The 17,731-nt window shown below is 35.6% G+C and overlaps 1 protein-coding gene across 1 annotated transcript; it reads left to right on the top strand.

Moving 5' to 3' along the window:
* The first annotated feature begins 12,155 nt into the window (after window positions 1–12,155).
* LOC104088720 (cationic amino acid transporter 7, chloroplastic-like) lies at window positions 12,156–16,636 on the top strand. The gene is made up of 5 exons (XM_009593442.4): window positions 12,156–12,726; window positions 12,844–13,060; window positions 13,156–13,504; window positions 13,863–14,094; window positions 15,831–16,636. Exons 1-5 carry the CDS (start codon window positions 12,345–12,347, stop codon window positions 16,397–16,399), a joined length of 1,749 nt encoding a protein of 582 aa, XP_009591737.1. The 5' UTR covers window positions 12,156–12,344; the 3' UTR covers window positions 16,400–16,636.
* The last annotated feature ends 1,095 nt before the right edge of the window (window positions 16,637–17,731 follow it).

Here is a 17,731-nt window from a genome sequence, read left to right as displayed (position 1 = left end):
TTTTCTTACATTAAGAAATGTCTGGACGCAATGACGTACCAAGGTGTTACTGTGGCAAACGTACGATTTTGAAGCCATGTTGGTCAAATAGTAATGTGGGGTGAAGACGCTAGATCTGTCAACAACTTGTAAGTTATTGTTTTGGAAAAAATGTTTGTTAATATTTTCTATATAACATGTTAATTAATAGTGTTGTGTTGTAATCCCCATTGGTAGGACGAAAATCAATATAGATTTGAAGAATGGTATGATGAACCTATTAACTAGGAATACTACAAATTATATTTGCAGTATGTTTGGAATATGACCGGTGAATGCGAACTCCAGATCTTTAAACTACAATAACTTGCAGATAGTGAAGGAGAAACTAAAAGATGAAGAAGAAGATAAAAATAGGTTGGAAGAGAAATTTAAGTGGTTGAAGTACAGAATAATGGGCGATAGTGACTAAACAAACACTTGGATGTGTTGAGTGTAGTATTTTATCTTTATGTTTTACGTGTCATGTATTTTCATTAATTGTACCGAATTGAAATTATGTTAACCCGAGAAATAAAAATACATGCGCAAATAATGTAAAACATAAATAATGTTGCTATTATATACTAAATGTCATATGTACAGATAATAAAAAATGTCAACGTGTCCCACAGCCTGTATGCTTTATAGCATTGGCTGGCCTGAGGCGCATCCCATCCCACCCAGCTACACTATTAGGAACATCCTCATCACGCCGCCTCTTTATTGGAGGATGCGCTCCAGCATGATTGTCGGTAAGGTTGGCATGCTCGGTAGAATGGGTTGTCGATCCAGCAGTAACCTAATGAATAATAAGATATTTTAATATATGAAATATATATTAATAATGTACGTGTCAGCTAAAAAAGTTGTCACAGTCTTAACATGGTTTCGACGGACTCCTAAATATAATCATCTGCCTCAGGCATGTTAGTATCGCACAAAGTGGTCTCTGTGACAAGCGAGGATAATGCCTTTAAAAAACAATAAAAATGCTTTACATATTGATGACAAATAAATGAAATACAAATAAATACAAATAATAGTAATACAAACAAACTTGCGCTTGTGAAAGATCCTCAGCATCCCTCGATGATGACCCATAACTCAGTCGGTGCCCACTATGCACATCTCGTGTCGGACGATCAACAACAACCGTCGATGGCTCTGGGGGACTAGGGAAATATTATCCCACTCCTGTCGCATAATGGGCGTGCCCGTGATCAACAATGGAGCTGACGGTGTCACATGCGAAGTCCCTAGCGTCAGCTGAAGGCTAAATGACGACATATCATAAAGAGCATCATCTGGTTCATGGTGGTCACCCGGCTGATCAACTCCAAAATCCTTAACAGGTGGCTCAACGCCCCCTTGATGGGGACCACGTTCTTGCAGACCCCCACGACCTCGTGGAACACCTCTTCCTCTCTGGGCATGCCTGCCACGTCGACCACGTTCAGGCTCCATTGCTGGCACACGATGGTACTACTCTGGTGGTAGATAACTAGCCTCGTGTCCTAAGTGCTAGTCATCTCGGGCTCGCCTCAATGTCTGGGAAGCCAGATCTGTAACTGGGCGGCCATACTCATGCAAAGCATCGCTCCCTCGCCAGTATATTGTTGCATCTGCAGCCGTAACTGGAAGATTAGATGTAAGCCAATAGCCTGCACAACATGTAAAATATTAATTACGGAACACTAGGTTAACGTTATAAGTAAGTATAACAAATAACATACTAGTGCCTCATGCCTCCCGGCATATGTAATGTATCGACCACCAGTGCGATGAACGGGATTCCCGACGAAAAGTCGGGTAACGCTACGGTACCAACCCATATACTCATGCTCACCATCTGTACACACTCAAGTTTGGGGGGGGGGGAATTAGGTCATGCCCACGGTCCCAAATCTCAATCTGCAACTCTAGCTAGACCACGTATGTCTGGTCAACCCTGGAACGATCATCCTGCTAGTAATTTATCCTAAGCCAAGCCGGCGGAGTAGGACAAGTTGTGTTCGACCAAACTGTCGAAGGACTCGCTCGGTGGGATGATGCTTGACAATATCGAGACACATCAATGGGACGGAAGAGCTCCATATAAGTCGTCGTTCGAGTAATAATCGGGCAAACCAGCTATTAGCTTGTCACTGTATGGCCTCCATATGAACTATTAAGTAAAAACAGGAATCGTGAGTAAACACAACACATATAAAGCCAAGCCAAGTAAACTTAAGTATACATGTAGCTGCGTGCCCTCCAGCAAATCCAACAAATCCCTGCAATAGGGGAGATTATGTCGAGCCTCGACCTCGCGTCCGTAGCCTCGCCTATCAACTCACCTCCTAGCTAAAGGGAGAAACGGTGGAGGTGGTACATCCGAAGTGATGGGTGGTATAGGTGGTTGCAACTGCATGAACCGCTCCCACGCCCAAACCTAATATACAATGTGGACGTAAAATTTAAGGTATATTTTTACTATGTATGATATAATCATGAAAATAATTGACTATGTTTTCACCTGCAGCAGCGGCAAAAATCCAGCAACGACTCGCGGGGTGCCCATGCTCGCCCGGCACATCTGCCTATACAAGTAACCTAGAACAGTTGTACCCCAGCTGTAACCAGGTAAATCATCTAGCTCTCAAGATGATGAAGAAATCTCAAGCTGTCTAGGTTTTCCGAAGTGTTCGGGAATAATACTCCACCAAACATAAGCAACATCAACAATCTCGTGTACCGGTAGATATGAAGATCAGGTGTATCATCTGTAATGTTCGCATCCATCGCCTCCAGATGCAGTTGGACGGACGTCAACTGCAAACGACTGGCCCCACTCAATGCAGCCTCCTCCGCCGGCTAGAAACCGGTGAGCCGCTGCAACATCTCCAGGTACTGCAATCCCGTATATTCTCTAAGAGCATGCGGGTAAGCTACATGATGTCCATCAGCTGGCAGCCCATACAGAACTTCCACATCCTAAAGCGCGATAGTAGCCTCGCCAATGGATAAATGAAACGTGTGTGTCTCCGGTCGCCACCGCTCTGGTCACCACCGCTCTATCAAAGTCGTGATCAATGATTAGTCCAACTGCAACCGGCCATTCTCTATGATTCTATATAAACCCGTATCATGAAGGCGTCTGATTATACGGGGATGGAGTGGGTGGCCCCTAAAAAAGTCCTACATATCGTCTACCCGTCTAGAGCGGAATGTCTAAGACAAATAGTGCCCCTCCCATATTTATGATGACCTATGCTCGGCCTGTAGCAACAGTAACTCTAGCGATACAGGTCCGGGATGCACAAGAGGAACCTCCATGACGACTACTATAAATTGAACAATATCAATTAAAGTATTTTTCTTTTTCATTGCTTAACATCTTTAAATATATTGTAATATCTTTAATATTAAAATGTATTCGATATTTTTACTCTATTCTTAATTAGGTTGATACATTCGATATTTTTATATGTTGCTTTAATATTTTATATGTTAGTTTACTATTTTATATGTTTGTATTATTTAATATGTTTGTTTCTTATTTTATATGTTACTTTATTATTTTATATGTTAGTTTATTACTCACCTATTTTTGACTATAATAAAATTAAATAATTAATTTTCGTAACTATACAAGATTTAATTATTAAATATTCATATAACAATACTTAGTTTGACAAATATTGTTATTTTCTAATGTTATTTTCTTACGTTTGTTGACTAGAATTCGAGAGAGCTTGTGTTTGAACTATCAACTTTTTCAGATATTTTTGGGTTTAACAGATAATTAAATAATTAATTTCAATAGCTACAAAGATACTACGCTAAATGGCACTATATTTTACTACACTAAAATGGTGCTACATTATAAGTACGAACACTACATTAAAATTACGGGCACAAGATACCACTAAAGGGAACTAAAGTCATATATTCATATATGTACAACAATAACATCTAAATAAAATTAATTATTCCTAAAATAATAATTTATCTATTTTACTAATCTTTTAGCAAATAACTAATTTAAATCGAATAAAAATAACAAATTAATTTAATCACAAAACAATCACGCAAAAATATATACCAAAGTAAAAATTAACTAATTAAAAATTTTCGCACAACTAATAACAATTTCTCTATTTTACTAATTTTTTTATCACACTAATAATATAATCCGGATAAAAAAATAACAAATTAATTAAATCGCAAAACAATCACGAAATAACATAGAACACAGTAAAAATAACTAGTAGGCATTTTTTATACATGAGTTTTAACAAAAAATAAGTCGAAATACCTCGATTAAATTTTTTTGAAAAGTTGAAGATTTGGTGATCTAGAGCCGAAACAAGCAACCCACTGCGAGATAACGTCTTAGATACGATGTGGGATCGAGAATCTACACTTTTTGTTGGACCGGTGGGCTCCAATCGAGTTTTTTTTCGTTAAAAATGGAGGGGGGCCGTTGGTTTTGGCTCGTTTTTTAGGAGGGTACGTTATATTTTTGGGGAAGAAGATGGTATTTATGTCGGTATAGCGTATAGCGCGGTAAATAAGGACGCTATACTCTCCCGCCCATTTAAGTTCAAATATAACGTCATATTTCACCGCGCTACATCTTAACGATTTTTTTTTCCTCTTATTTTAGCTCTATGAGTCCAAAAATTATATTTTAGTTCCGGACTTTGACAAATCCATATAAGCGATGGTCGAACAGATTTATTGGAGTGTGCAGGACGCGTCATGTAGTTGCACTTAAATCCGTGTTTTTTTCTTGCTCTTTTCGTTTCAATTTGTTTAAACTTATTTAACTGAACACGAATTTTTTTTAAAAAAAAAGATTTTTTTTTAAAATTTGTGATCTAACACAATTTATAAATATTTATATAAATATAAATTATTTAATTAAGAGTACAATGATAATATTAAAGTTAAATTATTTTATATATTTTTTTAAAAATATTTTTTTAAAACTGACAAAATAAAATAGGATAAGAGTATGTTTTTTCAACAAATCCATGCTTATCTCTCCCACGAAAAAACGAAAGAAAATAATCTTACTTTTGTGTCACACGTGTTACCACGAGAAAGCTGACTCGGGCAATCCCCCCCCCCCCCCCCCCAACTCATCCAATGCCGTTATGATTTTAACTTTATCTGCTTGTAGCCTGCCTTCGAATGTTTTCATTCTATTCTGAAAAATAAAATATCAATCTCAACTAGACAGAGTTATTCGATTGTAAATTGGTTAAATTAGGGTACGATAGACAGAGTAGGATTTAGAAGTTGAAGTGTACGAGTCCAGAATTTTAGTTTTTGAGTTAGGATTTTACATATTTTAAAAAAATTATATTAGGACTCCTCGAGATTATTTTGTTTCTTAGTCCAAGATTTAAAAGTCTAACAAAATATATTTAAAAATGTCTTCTTGCATAATGTGAATTGTAAGTTTATAATTTCGATATGAATTATTAGTTTAATGACTTATTTCTCGTTCCACTGCTGAACTACCTTTCTGTTGATTCTTATCGATGCTCAACTAAAAATATTTTTATTAGTGCTTCGGCTCATATTTCCTAAAAATTGAATCTCGCTCTAAATCTAAACCATCATTTGCCTTTCAGCAGACAACGGGATTTGCTTATAGAATTGAATATAATTGTCCACAACTTGCTATAATTATGATAGTTGATGTGCACTGAAAAATAAAAGTAACAAGACATTCGAATAAAATAAATAATACCACAGCAGTACTTATTAGAAAGACTATTTGTCAATATAGTTAATAGCTTTTCCCTTTTCAATGCCTTTGCCATATATATTATAATAACGGAAATGCTTAAAGTCCTAGCTGACCATTGTGTTACACATAATTAAATCTTGATTAACCTTTGATTTATACTAAAAGATGTTGATTAAGATTTTAAATGCAGGAAACAAGTAATTTGTTTGCAAAGTGATATGTAACGTACGTGACTTTAAGAGGATATCAACAAATCTAGCACTTTGGCTGCTTTATAAAATTTGTGTCTGTTGTCGTTTATATTAGGTTTTGTTTCTCTCTTTTGCGTTGCTTTTATGCCCATTACTTTTATATGTGTTCTTTCTGGTTTCACTATTATTTCCATGTAAGCATGTTCTTGTCTCTTTGTATCCCTTTTGCTTTTATTGATTGTCATGTCTTAATCTTGTAAAGCTTTTAATTAATTTGTCTTAAATAGGATTTACCTCTTCATGTATTATTACATTATCAACCAAAAATCTTATTAGTGTCTTGGGCACTCCTCTCTCCATTACCTCCAAAGGTTATTGAAAAGAGAGATTTAAAACAAAAGGCTAATGTGTACTTAAGTCAAGATTTATTTGTTTTCTTATGTATAAAAAAATCTATGCATATATTCGTGATTCTTATATATATGGGGAGTGATCACTGTTGGATTGTAAAAGTAGCTAAAAAGAATCTACAATAGCATTAAAAATATAATCTCAATATGCAAGAAAATAAAGGCAAATAAAATTTAGTTGAAGGTGGATGTAGCTTTTGAGCCATAGATTCAATTGAATACATTATTTACGCTGAACATAACTATAACTATAACTATAACTATATATATATATATATATATATATATATATATATATATATATATATATATATATATATATATATGTGTGTGTGAAAATCATATAGTATTATTTTCTTGACAAATATTAGATATATTGAACCTAGAGTATTACAAATATATTGTGACATTATTGTTACGAATTTTAATGGTTGAACCCAAATGCCTTCGGTCAGAGGAGGAGCCATGCCGGCTACGGGTTCGGTCAAATCCAGTAGGTGGAGTGCAAGTTCAGCGCCGAATCGAGGGAAACGGGTACGGACATGAGGCTTGAATCACAGGTTATCACAAAGAGACGCAATTTTAAGTACCTTGGGTCGGTTATCCAAGGGGATGGGGAGATCAGCGAGGATGCCGCATACCTTATAAGGGTGAGTGGATGAAATGGAGGTTAGTATCTGGAGCCATGTGTGACATGAAAGTGCCACTGATGCTCAAAGGTAAGCTTTATAGAGCGGTGGTTAAACCCGCCATGTTGTATGGGGCAGAGTGTTGGCTAGTTAGTAACTCAGACATCTGGAAGATGAAAGTAACAGAAATGAGGATGTTGAGGTGGATATGCGGGCACACTAGGATAGATAAGATTAGGAATGAAGATATTCATGAGAAGGTGGACGTGACTCCTATGGATGACAAGATCCTAGAAGGGAGGCACAGATGGTTCGGGTACGTGCAGAGTAGAAGCCCAAATGCCCAGTATTGGAGAGAGATGATCAGGCAGGATATGGCGTGGATTCAGATTTCCGAGGACATGGCCTTTGATAAGAAGGTGTGGAGGTCGAGCATTAGGGTTGTAGGTTAGGAGGTAGTTCAGCATTTTTCTAATTCGTACCGGGTGAGAGACTAGTCTGATAGGGTTTTGTCTTAGACTGCTAGTAGGTAATGTTTTGTTCACACTATTCTTTCGTTTTGCATAGTATCAGGCCTTATTTACTTGTTATTGTTATTGTTTTTCATCTATTTTTCGATCCTTACATTAATGTTATTATTTCTATGATTTTTGTTGATGATATTGATTTATTGTCTTTGTTCGCCTTCTTGAGCCGAGGGTATTTTGGAAACAGTCTATCTACTCCCTCGAGGTAGGGGTAAGGTTTGCGTACTCACTACCCTCCCTAGATGCCACTTGTGGGATTACACTGGATTGTTGTATTTTTTGTTGTTGTTGGTATAACCTTTCACAGTTTTTTCAAAAAGACCTCACAATTAAGAGATGCCTACATTTTATATGTAGGTTCCTAGTCTTTTCAGCTATCAATGTGAAACTTTATTTGCAGAAACAATAATTTCTTACTCGAACTAAGTTCCACGTGACTCATCACTATGATTCACGGGTCTCCCCCTCGAACTAAGTTTCACATGATCCATTACTATGTTTTTGTGTCAATTTCCAATATTCACTATATGCTACCCACATCATCAACTAACTCTTTTTGGTGTGCACGTCTCCAAGCTCGTAAGGGTAAGTAAACCGAACCCCCCACGTTCACTCGGCTATTGCCATACTCGTCCCCGTCGAACCTAACTCTAATATCAGTTGTTGGGCTAAACCGGCTCACAAATAACTTTTAACATGGTACAATATTGTTTGTTTTTGGGCCAAGCATGCACAATTTTTTCCAAAATGTCTCACACGATTACAAGATCCCTATACTTTATATGTAATCTGTTAATTTAATCTTTTTAGCTACTAATACGAGATTTTGTTCGCACGTCCAATATTGACCTTAGCTGGAAAATATAAGAATAAAATTTCATCTTCAGTGGTCTTAAGCAATGTCTAGATAAGAAAGAAAGTAAATAGAAGTTGCAAATCCAAAGATAAGCTCATGAGACCACCTAGCTAGAGAGTCAAGACTAATAACTTTAGTTGGCTTTTTCTCCTCCGCGATTCTGTGGAATTTTCTGCCTTTCTGTTGAGTCATTCATTACTTGCAGTTGTTGGTTGTTTCATTAAGATAACGTCTCCGACTAGCATAATAAAAAGATTGTCACTCACAATTAAATAGGTTGCTCCTTTCATTTTCCTTTATAAGTAACTTGAGGATCCATGTGCTAACTAATTCTCTATCTTTTTTTAATATATTTTACTATATTTAAGAACAAAAATTATTACTCGTTATCTTCATCATCTTGTCGGGCTAAATTATGATTTTGTCAGAAGATTCAATATTTATGGCCCGTAAAGTTATTTTTGTTATAGTCCTTTTCAAAAAAACAATAAAAAGTTGAACAAAATAAAAAATTGATTGGTCGGCCGAAATTAATTGCATTCGCTATTCAAAAAGTATATAAAGTGTATATATTTTGGTACAAAATACACATATATACAAAAGTATATATTTTGCCAGCTATTATTCTTATAAAAAACTAAAAATATACATTTCTCAAAAAAGAAATTACACAAGAGATCGAAAAACAAAATGCATGAAATCTTTCTAGAACTATTTTCTTCTATTTAAATTATAACTGGTCATAAACGATTATTTTTTTGACTTTACTGGAAATTTTACAGAAATAATCAGACATCCATTAAAATTTCTGACAGGTCCATCTATAAATATCAATAGCCTATTAATAATCAGATCCCTTATTTATTTATAGCTCTAGATTTAGAACCCGTTTGGACATAAGAAATTTTTTACTTTTTTCGAAATCAACGTTTGGTCATAAATTTTTCAATTTTCATTTGAAGATGCATTTTGAAATTTTTCGAAAATTTGAAAAACTCCAAAAAGTTCTTTTTCAAAATTGTCCCTTAGATCACTGGCATAACTTCAAAAACAACCTAAAATTATATTCATGTCCAAACACAACTCTAATTTTCAAATATCATTTTCATTTGAAAATATTTTTTACTTTTTTTTAGAATTTTACAATTCTTATGTCCAAACGCTCACTTAATTTCATTTGTTGATTTGTTTAGGCAAAATTATCACTTAGGCTGGCTTAAGCTACAATGGAGTTGAATGTGAGCATGTGAATTATTTACTCCTTAAGGTTCCCTCTTTGGCTTTTGGCCAATTGACCATTATGCATTTTCTTGTCTTTATTGTGAGTTTTTATCACTTCTCTTGCCACATCTTAATCATATAAGCTTCCTTTGTACTTTATCAGATCACTCCAAAAAACTTTTTCGTTCAATTTGCTTTAGCAAATGCTCAAATTACACTAGTAAATGTTATCTTCTTATACAGTTTTGCTCAATTGTACTGAGAATAACTCTGGATTACTTTAATAGATAAAGATGCATTCCTAATTTTTATCAATTGCACAGGGCTAAAAATTACATTTTCTTAAAACTTCATGGGCCATAGTGATTTGAAAAGGTGCGCATCGCATCTCGAAATTGCTTTACAAAACCTTTCTATAGAAACTTTAATCTAAATTATCTATGCCACATTGTTTGTTCCATATAATCTAAATTGATATTGGCAAATTGACGATGATTTTCGTGCTGAGAAAATATATAACATAGATTTGGTACATAGATCATAGTTAGAGTTTTAATAGTCTTATAATTGCATTGTAATGTGCCAATTCGAGTTTTAATGATATTGGCACACGGATTTGGTACATAGTCTTATAATCGCATTGTGTAGGTAGAAAGACCAACTCCGATAGATGCTCGGCTCAAAGCAAGCAGACGGTGTACTGAGAAAAAAATAGCTCTTACTGGCCAATTTCATTCTCTCTTTAAAAATAGTCATTGGGGTATCAAGTTATTAAACCATACGATGAAAGTTTGGGAGATGGTGATAGAAGGGAGGATGAGGAAGAGTGTGTCCATTCCCGAAAATCAGTTTGGTTTCATGTCGGGACGGTCGACTACTGAAGCTATTCACATTGTGAGGAGATAGGTGGAGCAGTATAGGGCGATGAAGAAGGACTTGCATATAGTGTTCATTGACCTCGAGAAAGCTTATGACAAAGTTCCAAGAGAGGTTCTATGGAGATGTTTGGAGGCTAAAGGAGTACATGTAGCATATATTAGAGTGATCTAGGACATGTATGATTGATATAGCTAAGACACGGGTTAGAACAACATGAGGAGACTCTAAATACTTCCTAGTTGATATGGGGTTGCATCGGGAATCAATACTTAGCCCGTTTTTATTTTTCTTGGCAATGGACGCATTGACGCGATACATGCAAGGGGAGGTGCCTCGGTGCATATTATTTGTAGATGACATAGTCCTGATTGATGAGATGCGAGGTGGTGTTAACGAGATGCTGGAGGTCTTGAGACATATCCTTGAGTCTAAGAGTTTCAAGTTGAGCAAGACCAAGATAGAATACTTGGAGTGTAAGTTCAGAGTCTTACCTAGGAAACAAAAGAGGATTTAAGGCTTAATACACAAGTCATTCCCAGGAGATACAGTTTCAAGTATCTTAGATCTATAATTCAAAATGATGGGGAGATTGATGAGGATGTCACACATCATATCAGAACAGGTGGATGAAGTGGAGACTCGCTTCCAGTGTCTTATGCGATAAGAATGTGTCATTGAGACTTAAAAGTAAGTTCTACAAGATAGTGGTTAAATCGACTTTACTGTATGGGACAAATTGTTGGCCAGTCAAGAACACCCATATCCAGCAAATGAAGGTAGATGAAATGAGGATGTTGGGATGGATGTGTGGGCATACTAGATTAGATAGAATTAAGAATAAAGTTATTCGGGACAAGGTGAGAGTGACCCCTATGAAGGAAAATATGCGAGATGCGAGGTTGGGATAGTTCGGGCATGTTAAAAGGAGAAGCACATATGCCTAGTCAAGAGGTGTGAGAGGTAGGCCTTGGGGGTAGGAGGAAGGGTAGAGGTAGGCTAAAAAAGTCTTGGGGAGAGGTGATCAAGCGGAACATGGCACAACTTTAGCTAAACGAGGACATGGCCCTGCATATGAGGGTGTGGAGATTGAGGATTAGGGTAAAAAGTTAAATAGGTAGTCGTGTGTTCCCCTTTGTCTTTATTAGTCAGATAATATTAGTGTTAGTATGGTACCCCTTTTATCCTTAGTTTGTTATTATCGCATATCTTGTTATGTTATTACTTGCCATGAGTACTCCCTTAGTTTGCTATCACTACTTCTTTCATATTCTTTATTGCTATCTTGGATTTAGTTTTTTAAATATATTGTCTTGTTATTACTTGCTATCGATACTTCTTTCATATTTTTTATTGCTACCTTCGATTTAGTTTTCTAAGTATATTGTCTTGCTATTACTTGTTATTAGTGCTTCTTTCATTTTCTTTAACCGACGGTCTATCAGAAATATTTTCTCTGCCCTTCCGAGGTAGGAATAAGACTATGTACATCCTACTTTCCCCAGATTTCACTTGTAAGATTATACTCGGTTGTTGTTCTCGAGATTCACTTGTAAAATTTAAAATTACTAAGAGAGTAGCTATTTGTAAAGTGGCTATTTTTGAATGTTTTCAAAACAAATTTTTTTTTTAATTTGCCTCTCTTTAAAATGCTAGTGGATGTTGGTATCTTGATCCAATAGGTATCTTCTTTTATTTTATTTTTTCCTCCGAAGATCCAATGGTATCAGTATGAGCCATCTTCTGAAGTGTTAACTGCAAATGCTTTATATACCCATTGATCCATTTCTCAATTCTCTGCAAAAAAAACTCACTCAAAATACTGATAAATTAACGAGAGAAAGAGAGAGGGAGTGGTGGTCCAAAAAAAATGGAGAACCGTAACTCCTCTTTCTCTAACTTAAAATCTTACCTCCGAGCACTTTCCGATACCCCAAACCGGTTAGCTCGCCGTGCCGGTTCAGTTTCGACTTCTTTCGAAGAAACAAGCCGAGTCAGAGCCCGGTCTGGTGGAGATATGAAACGGAGTCTCCAGTGGTACGACCTCGTCGGATTTGGCGTCGGCGGTATGGTTGGCGCCGGTGTCTTCGTTACTTCCGGTCGTGCTAGCCGTCTCTGTGCTGGTCCCGCTGTTGTCCTCTCTTACGCCATTGCTGGCTTTTGTGCTCTTCTCTCTGCTTTCTGTTACACTGAGTTCGCCGTTGATATGCCTGTTGCTGGCGGTGCCTTCAGCTATATCCGTATCACTTTTGGTCCGTTTTTCACTCCGAATTTATTAAAACAATTCGTTAATCAACACTTATAAAAATCACATTGCCTGTACTTTTTATTACTCCGATTAACTTGATCAACGTCATGGCGTAGTGCAGGTGAATTTCTAGCGTTTTTAACTGGTGCGAATCTAATAATTGACTACGTATTATCAAATGCTGCGGTGGCAAGGAGTTTCACTGGATATTTATCTACAGCTTTGGGCATAGAAAGTAAATTGAAAATCACCGTTAGTGGATTACCCAAAGGATTCAATGAGATTGATGTTGTTGCTGTCTTAGTTGTTTTAGCCCTCACCGTAATCATCTGCTACAGGTTCGTCATAATAATTAAAACTCAATCCAATCCAATTCAATTTTATTTTATCAAATAAGCTTCGAATAATAATTTTTTGTTGTTATTTTTTGCAGTACACGAGAGAGTTCGATGTTGAATATGGTATTAACGGCGTTGCATTTAGTGTTCATAGTATTTGTGATAGTAATTGGATTTACGAGAGGTGAAACGAAGAATTTTACAAAAGCAGGGGATCAAAATCATGCGAGTGGATTTTTTCCATTTGGAGCTTCGGGGGTGTTCAATGGGGCAGCAATGGTGTATTTGAGCTACATCGGATACGACGCCGTTTCAACAATGGCTGAAGAGGTCAGAAATCCAGTTAAGGATATACCTGCTGGCGTCTCGGGTTCCGTTATACTCGTGACAGTTCTTTACTGCCTCATGGCTGCTTCTATGTCCATGCTCCTCCCTTATGATATGGTATAACATAATAATGCACCTTTTTTTTGTTTGCTTAGGTTAAATTACATTTTTGCCCTTAGTATTATGTATCTGATTACACTTCAGTCTCAAATAAATTGACTAATTTTACTCACAACTATTTCTATAGTCCTCCTTTATTTGGATTTAAATTAAAACTCCCGGCAATGTAAGCAAACTCAAATAAATGTAAAAGAGGTTTATATATAATATTTAAGTTATATATATTGAAAGTTTAAATAATATTTATATTATGATTGTATTTAATATGTGATAATAGATTAGATATCATTTTTTATCAAATTAATGACTAATTTAAAATGTTGATTACATATTTATTGAATTGTTTGATGAACAGATTGATCCAGATGCGCCATTTTCGGGGGCATTTATGGGATCAGACGGCTGGAGATGGGTATCTAATGTGATAGGTGTAGGGGCCGCTTTCGGTATTCTAACATCTTTGTTAGTGGCGATGTTGGGACAAGCTCGATACATGTGCGTGATCGGACGGTCCAGCGTGGTTCCTGCTTGGTTTGCTAAGGTCCATCCTAAGACATCAACGCCTGTTAACGCTTCCGCTTTCCTCGGTACGTTTTAATCAAATCCTTATTTTAATACCACGTAAACCTCTCAAGCTGATATTTAATGTCTTAATTACTAAGGGATCATTTGATTAATCGAGATTAAGATAGTAAGATTATAATCTCAGGATAGCTTCTTTTCGATCGAAAAGGATATTTGCTTAAACGTATTACTATTTGTTTCTCAAACTTCATTAATTGAATTGAAATAATAAGCATTGGCTTGGGGAATAAAAGGATAAAGGTCTTATTATTTGTTTAAAACGTCAAATATTATAAAACTATTTGTTGTGTTACGTATTTTCATGTGCATCACTCGGTAGAAATGAGTGTGTGTGTGTTTTCCTGCTATTGCGTGAATGCGCTCTTTGTTAATTAGCTTTGCCGTTGTGAGAGTATGGGGGTCCACAAAAGAACCGTTTCGGTTCGGTTAAGGCGATAGCTTTACGTTTTAGGGAAATGCTCATAAGTTTATCATGGGACACTATCATATTCGGTTAACTATTTTTTTGCGTTTTGTGGGGTCTATGGTTTCATGTCAAAACGATGAGTCCCTCACAATCCCACAAAGATTTGACAAATATTTAGTGAAAGGGGCTTTGACTGGTTTTCTATGTGGGTCCATCATTGGATAAAGCTTGGCTCATATCTCAACGTCTGTCATAATATTGCCTTTTTGTTTTTCCATTTAGTGACATTTGTAGCCACTGTATATACGAAAAACTTTATATTAGGTACCACAAATGTCAATTGTGTGAGATCTTATTTTTATGATATTTGATAATGATAAAAAGCGTTTAAAAGCACTTACTTTTAAGTATGAAAGTACAAAAATAAGTTAAAAGATAAATTGGGTATTACCAAGTTATGATTTATAGTTTTTAGCTTATAAGTTACTTTAATCCAATTCAAACACTCTCTTTGTCTCACTTCAAAGCGGACCAATTCTTACATATTTGGGTCCACAAAACCTTGCTATGAGTCAAAAATAAAATATTTCACTCTTATACCATCTAAAAGTTTTAAACTAATGAAATGAAATATATGTATTTCAAGCAAAAACATATTCCGTATAATTTTAAAATAAGTTGTATTATATCCTGAAATAATCTCATATTAGTGGTGATAATTACCGCCAAAGGGGAATTAAATCCTCTTTTCCTGATCTTGATATAGTCTATGAACTAATTCGTGATAATAATGCATTGTATACACCTTACAAATATAATAAGTAAGGTTCCTTATTAATTCGAGAAGCCCAGGAATGACTAACTGCAATTATTGGTCCAAACAATATATAATTAGAAAGGTTCTTCATATCATTATCTAAACGAATGTTCTCCACATACTTTGATTCACTATTGAGTCACGTTTTTTAGCTCAGCAAAGTATAAACTTTTTTCAGTTGCTGACCAATCTTGAATTCTTATTCTTTGTAAAGATTATGTGTGTGACTTACAGTAGTGGAACAAGAATTTAGTAAATGGGAATGTTAGATGACTTTGGAAAAAACAGAGTTGAAAATGCAATATTTAGAATCCTTTGTTTTTACAAAGTACCCTTTTGAAGATCTGGTCATGTTCTTTTCTCAGACCCATAATCTCGACAGGAATTTGTACAAGCCGCAACTTTTGACTGAAATGACACATTCTTACCAATTTCAGAAATAAATTCTTGCTACAATTCCTTGTAGGGGAATTCTTACTATTGCACTAATACAAGGATCTGTTTGATATTTTCAGGAATTTGCACAGCAGCAATAGCCCTTTTCACTGATTTACAAATACTACTGAACCTTGTATCAATCGGGACACTATTTGTGTTTTACATGGTAGCAAATGCTGTTATCTACAAACGTTACGTCTCAGTTGGAGTAACAAACCCATGGCCTACCCTGTCATTCCTTTTTTGCTTCTCTTTAACTTCCATCTTATTCACCCTTTTATGGCAATTTGCACCACCAGGCAAGCCCAAAGCCTTAATGCTTGGTGCTTGCACAGCTATTGCCATCGCTGTATTACAACTATTCAACTATGTGGTACCACAAGCGCGAAAACCTGAGTTTTGGGGTGTCCCATTAATGCCATGGATTCCTTCCATATCTATCTTCCTCAACATATTCTTGTTGGGTTCACTTGATAGGCCATCCTATGTTCGATTCGGATTCTTCTCAGGACTTGCTGTACTAGTGTATGTTTTCTACAGTGTTCATGCAAGTTTTGATGCTGAGGAAGATGGGTCTCTTAGTCAAAAGAGCATTGAACTTGTGAAGGAATCTATTGAAAACCAGGACCATACTCTCAAAGTGTAAAAATGTTCTTTTATAGCTGACTTTTTATTTAGTTATGATTTTTAATTTTTAACTTTTTGGGAGGGGCTTACTGTTATGGATATTTTAACAATAGAAATGGGAGAGGAAATATAGGCTGCAAGATTTTGCAGTGAGCAAGTTGTATAGTTTGTTTCCATTAGTGGGTTCAAGTTGTGACTTGCGATCCCTTGTATATTTTTGAGTTGGTTAATTCAGTCAACTGTTGATGCTACACAAGCTCACGTGCCACAAGAACATAGGAATCTATATCTATAAACATAAAAAGGGCCAATTGGGTTGATGTAGTGTGTTGACTACCATTTGATATTCAAGTCTAAATTCTCTTCAACCCACTTGATTACATATTTGCAATTGGACAGCATTTGACTTGAAGATAATAATATACAAAAAAGAGTATTAAGTTTTAAAAATGTATGTGTTTGGACATGGACTTCATTTTAAAAAGTGTTTTATGAAAGTTGAAGATTTTAAAGTCTTCACTTGAAATAAATTTTCAAATCACAATTTCAAAATTTCACTTAAAATTTAAAAAGTATTTCAGTTGCACTTCAAAATTTTCATTAGCTAACTTCAATTTACAAGTAATTATTTCACTTTTTAGTTCTAATGTGACATCATGAATTCAAAGTGGCCCTAATTTAAGTGTGCGACCTCTGCAGGATTCCAATTAGCATGAAAGTCCATTTATTGTGAAATCCATCACTCGTAAAATGAAATGAAAATAAGATATAGATCCAGTTAAAAGGTTATCCCTTTTGGAGAATAAAGAGGGACAAGGGAAAAAAGAAAGCTTTAAAGATGAGGACGAAACAAAAAGAAATATGGAGATAAAAGAATAATTATCGATTACCATCAAGAGTTGTAGTGATATGTATCTCTATGATTAATATTTCTGGTTCGAACACTAAAAATAAAAAAAGTTATTGTACGAAATTTTCTTCAACATGAACAGCATATTAATCAGAACTCTAATACGAATACTGAATATTCGGCGAAGAAATCACAAAAAAGAACTATTTCAAATGACAAGAATACCTTGATGACAAGAGATAAACATGAGAAGATAGGGGAAAAAGAAAGCATGGGGCATGTGGCCAAAGCCTGCGGACTGCGGTATGTTACTATCATCCAATGCGGCGTTTGGCTTTTTCTATCGCAATTCTATCCTTTTTGGTCGGTTTCTCAAGTCTATTGGACCTCCCCCCTCAATCCAACCCCTTTCTTCTTTGTAATTTATATGGATCATATGGATTATGGAGTCCCCATTCATAAAACCAAATCTCTCTTTTCATGATAATTTTTAAGAAGTTG

Source organism: Nicotiana tomentosiformis, chromosome 5 (assembly GCF_000390325.3).
Source record: "Nicotiana tomentosiformis chromosome 5, ASM39032v3, whole genome shotgun sequence".
Taxonomy (NCBI): Eukaryota; Viridiplantae; Streptophyta; class Magnoliopsida; order Solanales; family Solanaceae; genus Nicotiana; species Nicotiana tomentosiformis.
This window is presented reverse-complemented; position numbering and strand designations above follow the sequence as displayed.

Coding starts and splice junctions, on each gene's coding strand:
- LOC104088720 (XM_009593442.4), top strand. CDS start 12,345: ATGGAGAACCGTAACTCCTCTTTCTCTAACTTAAAATCTTACCTCCGA. Junction 12,727..12,843: donor CTATATCCGTATCACTTTTG/GTCCGTTTTTCA, acceptor GGCGTAGTGCAG/GTGAATTTCTAGCGTTTTTA. Junction 13,505..13,862: donor TGCTCCTCCCTTATGATATG/GTATAACATAAT, acceptor TTTGATGAACAG/ATTGATCCAGATGCGCCATT.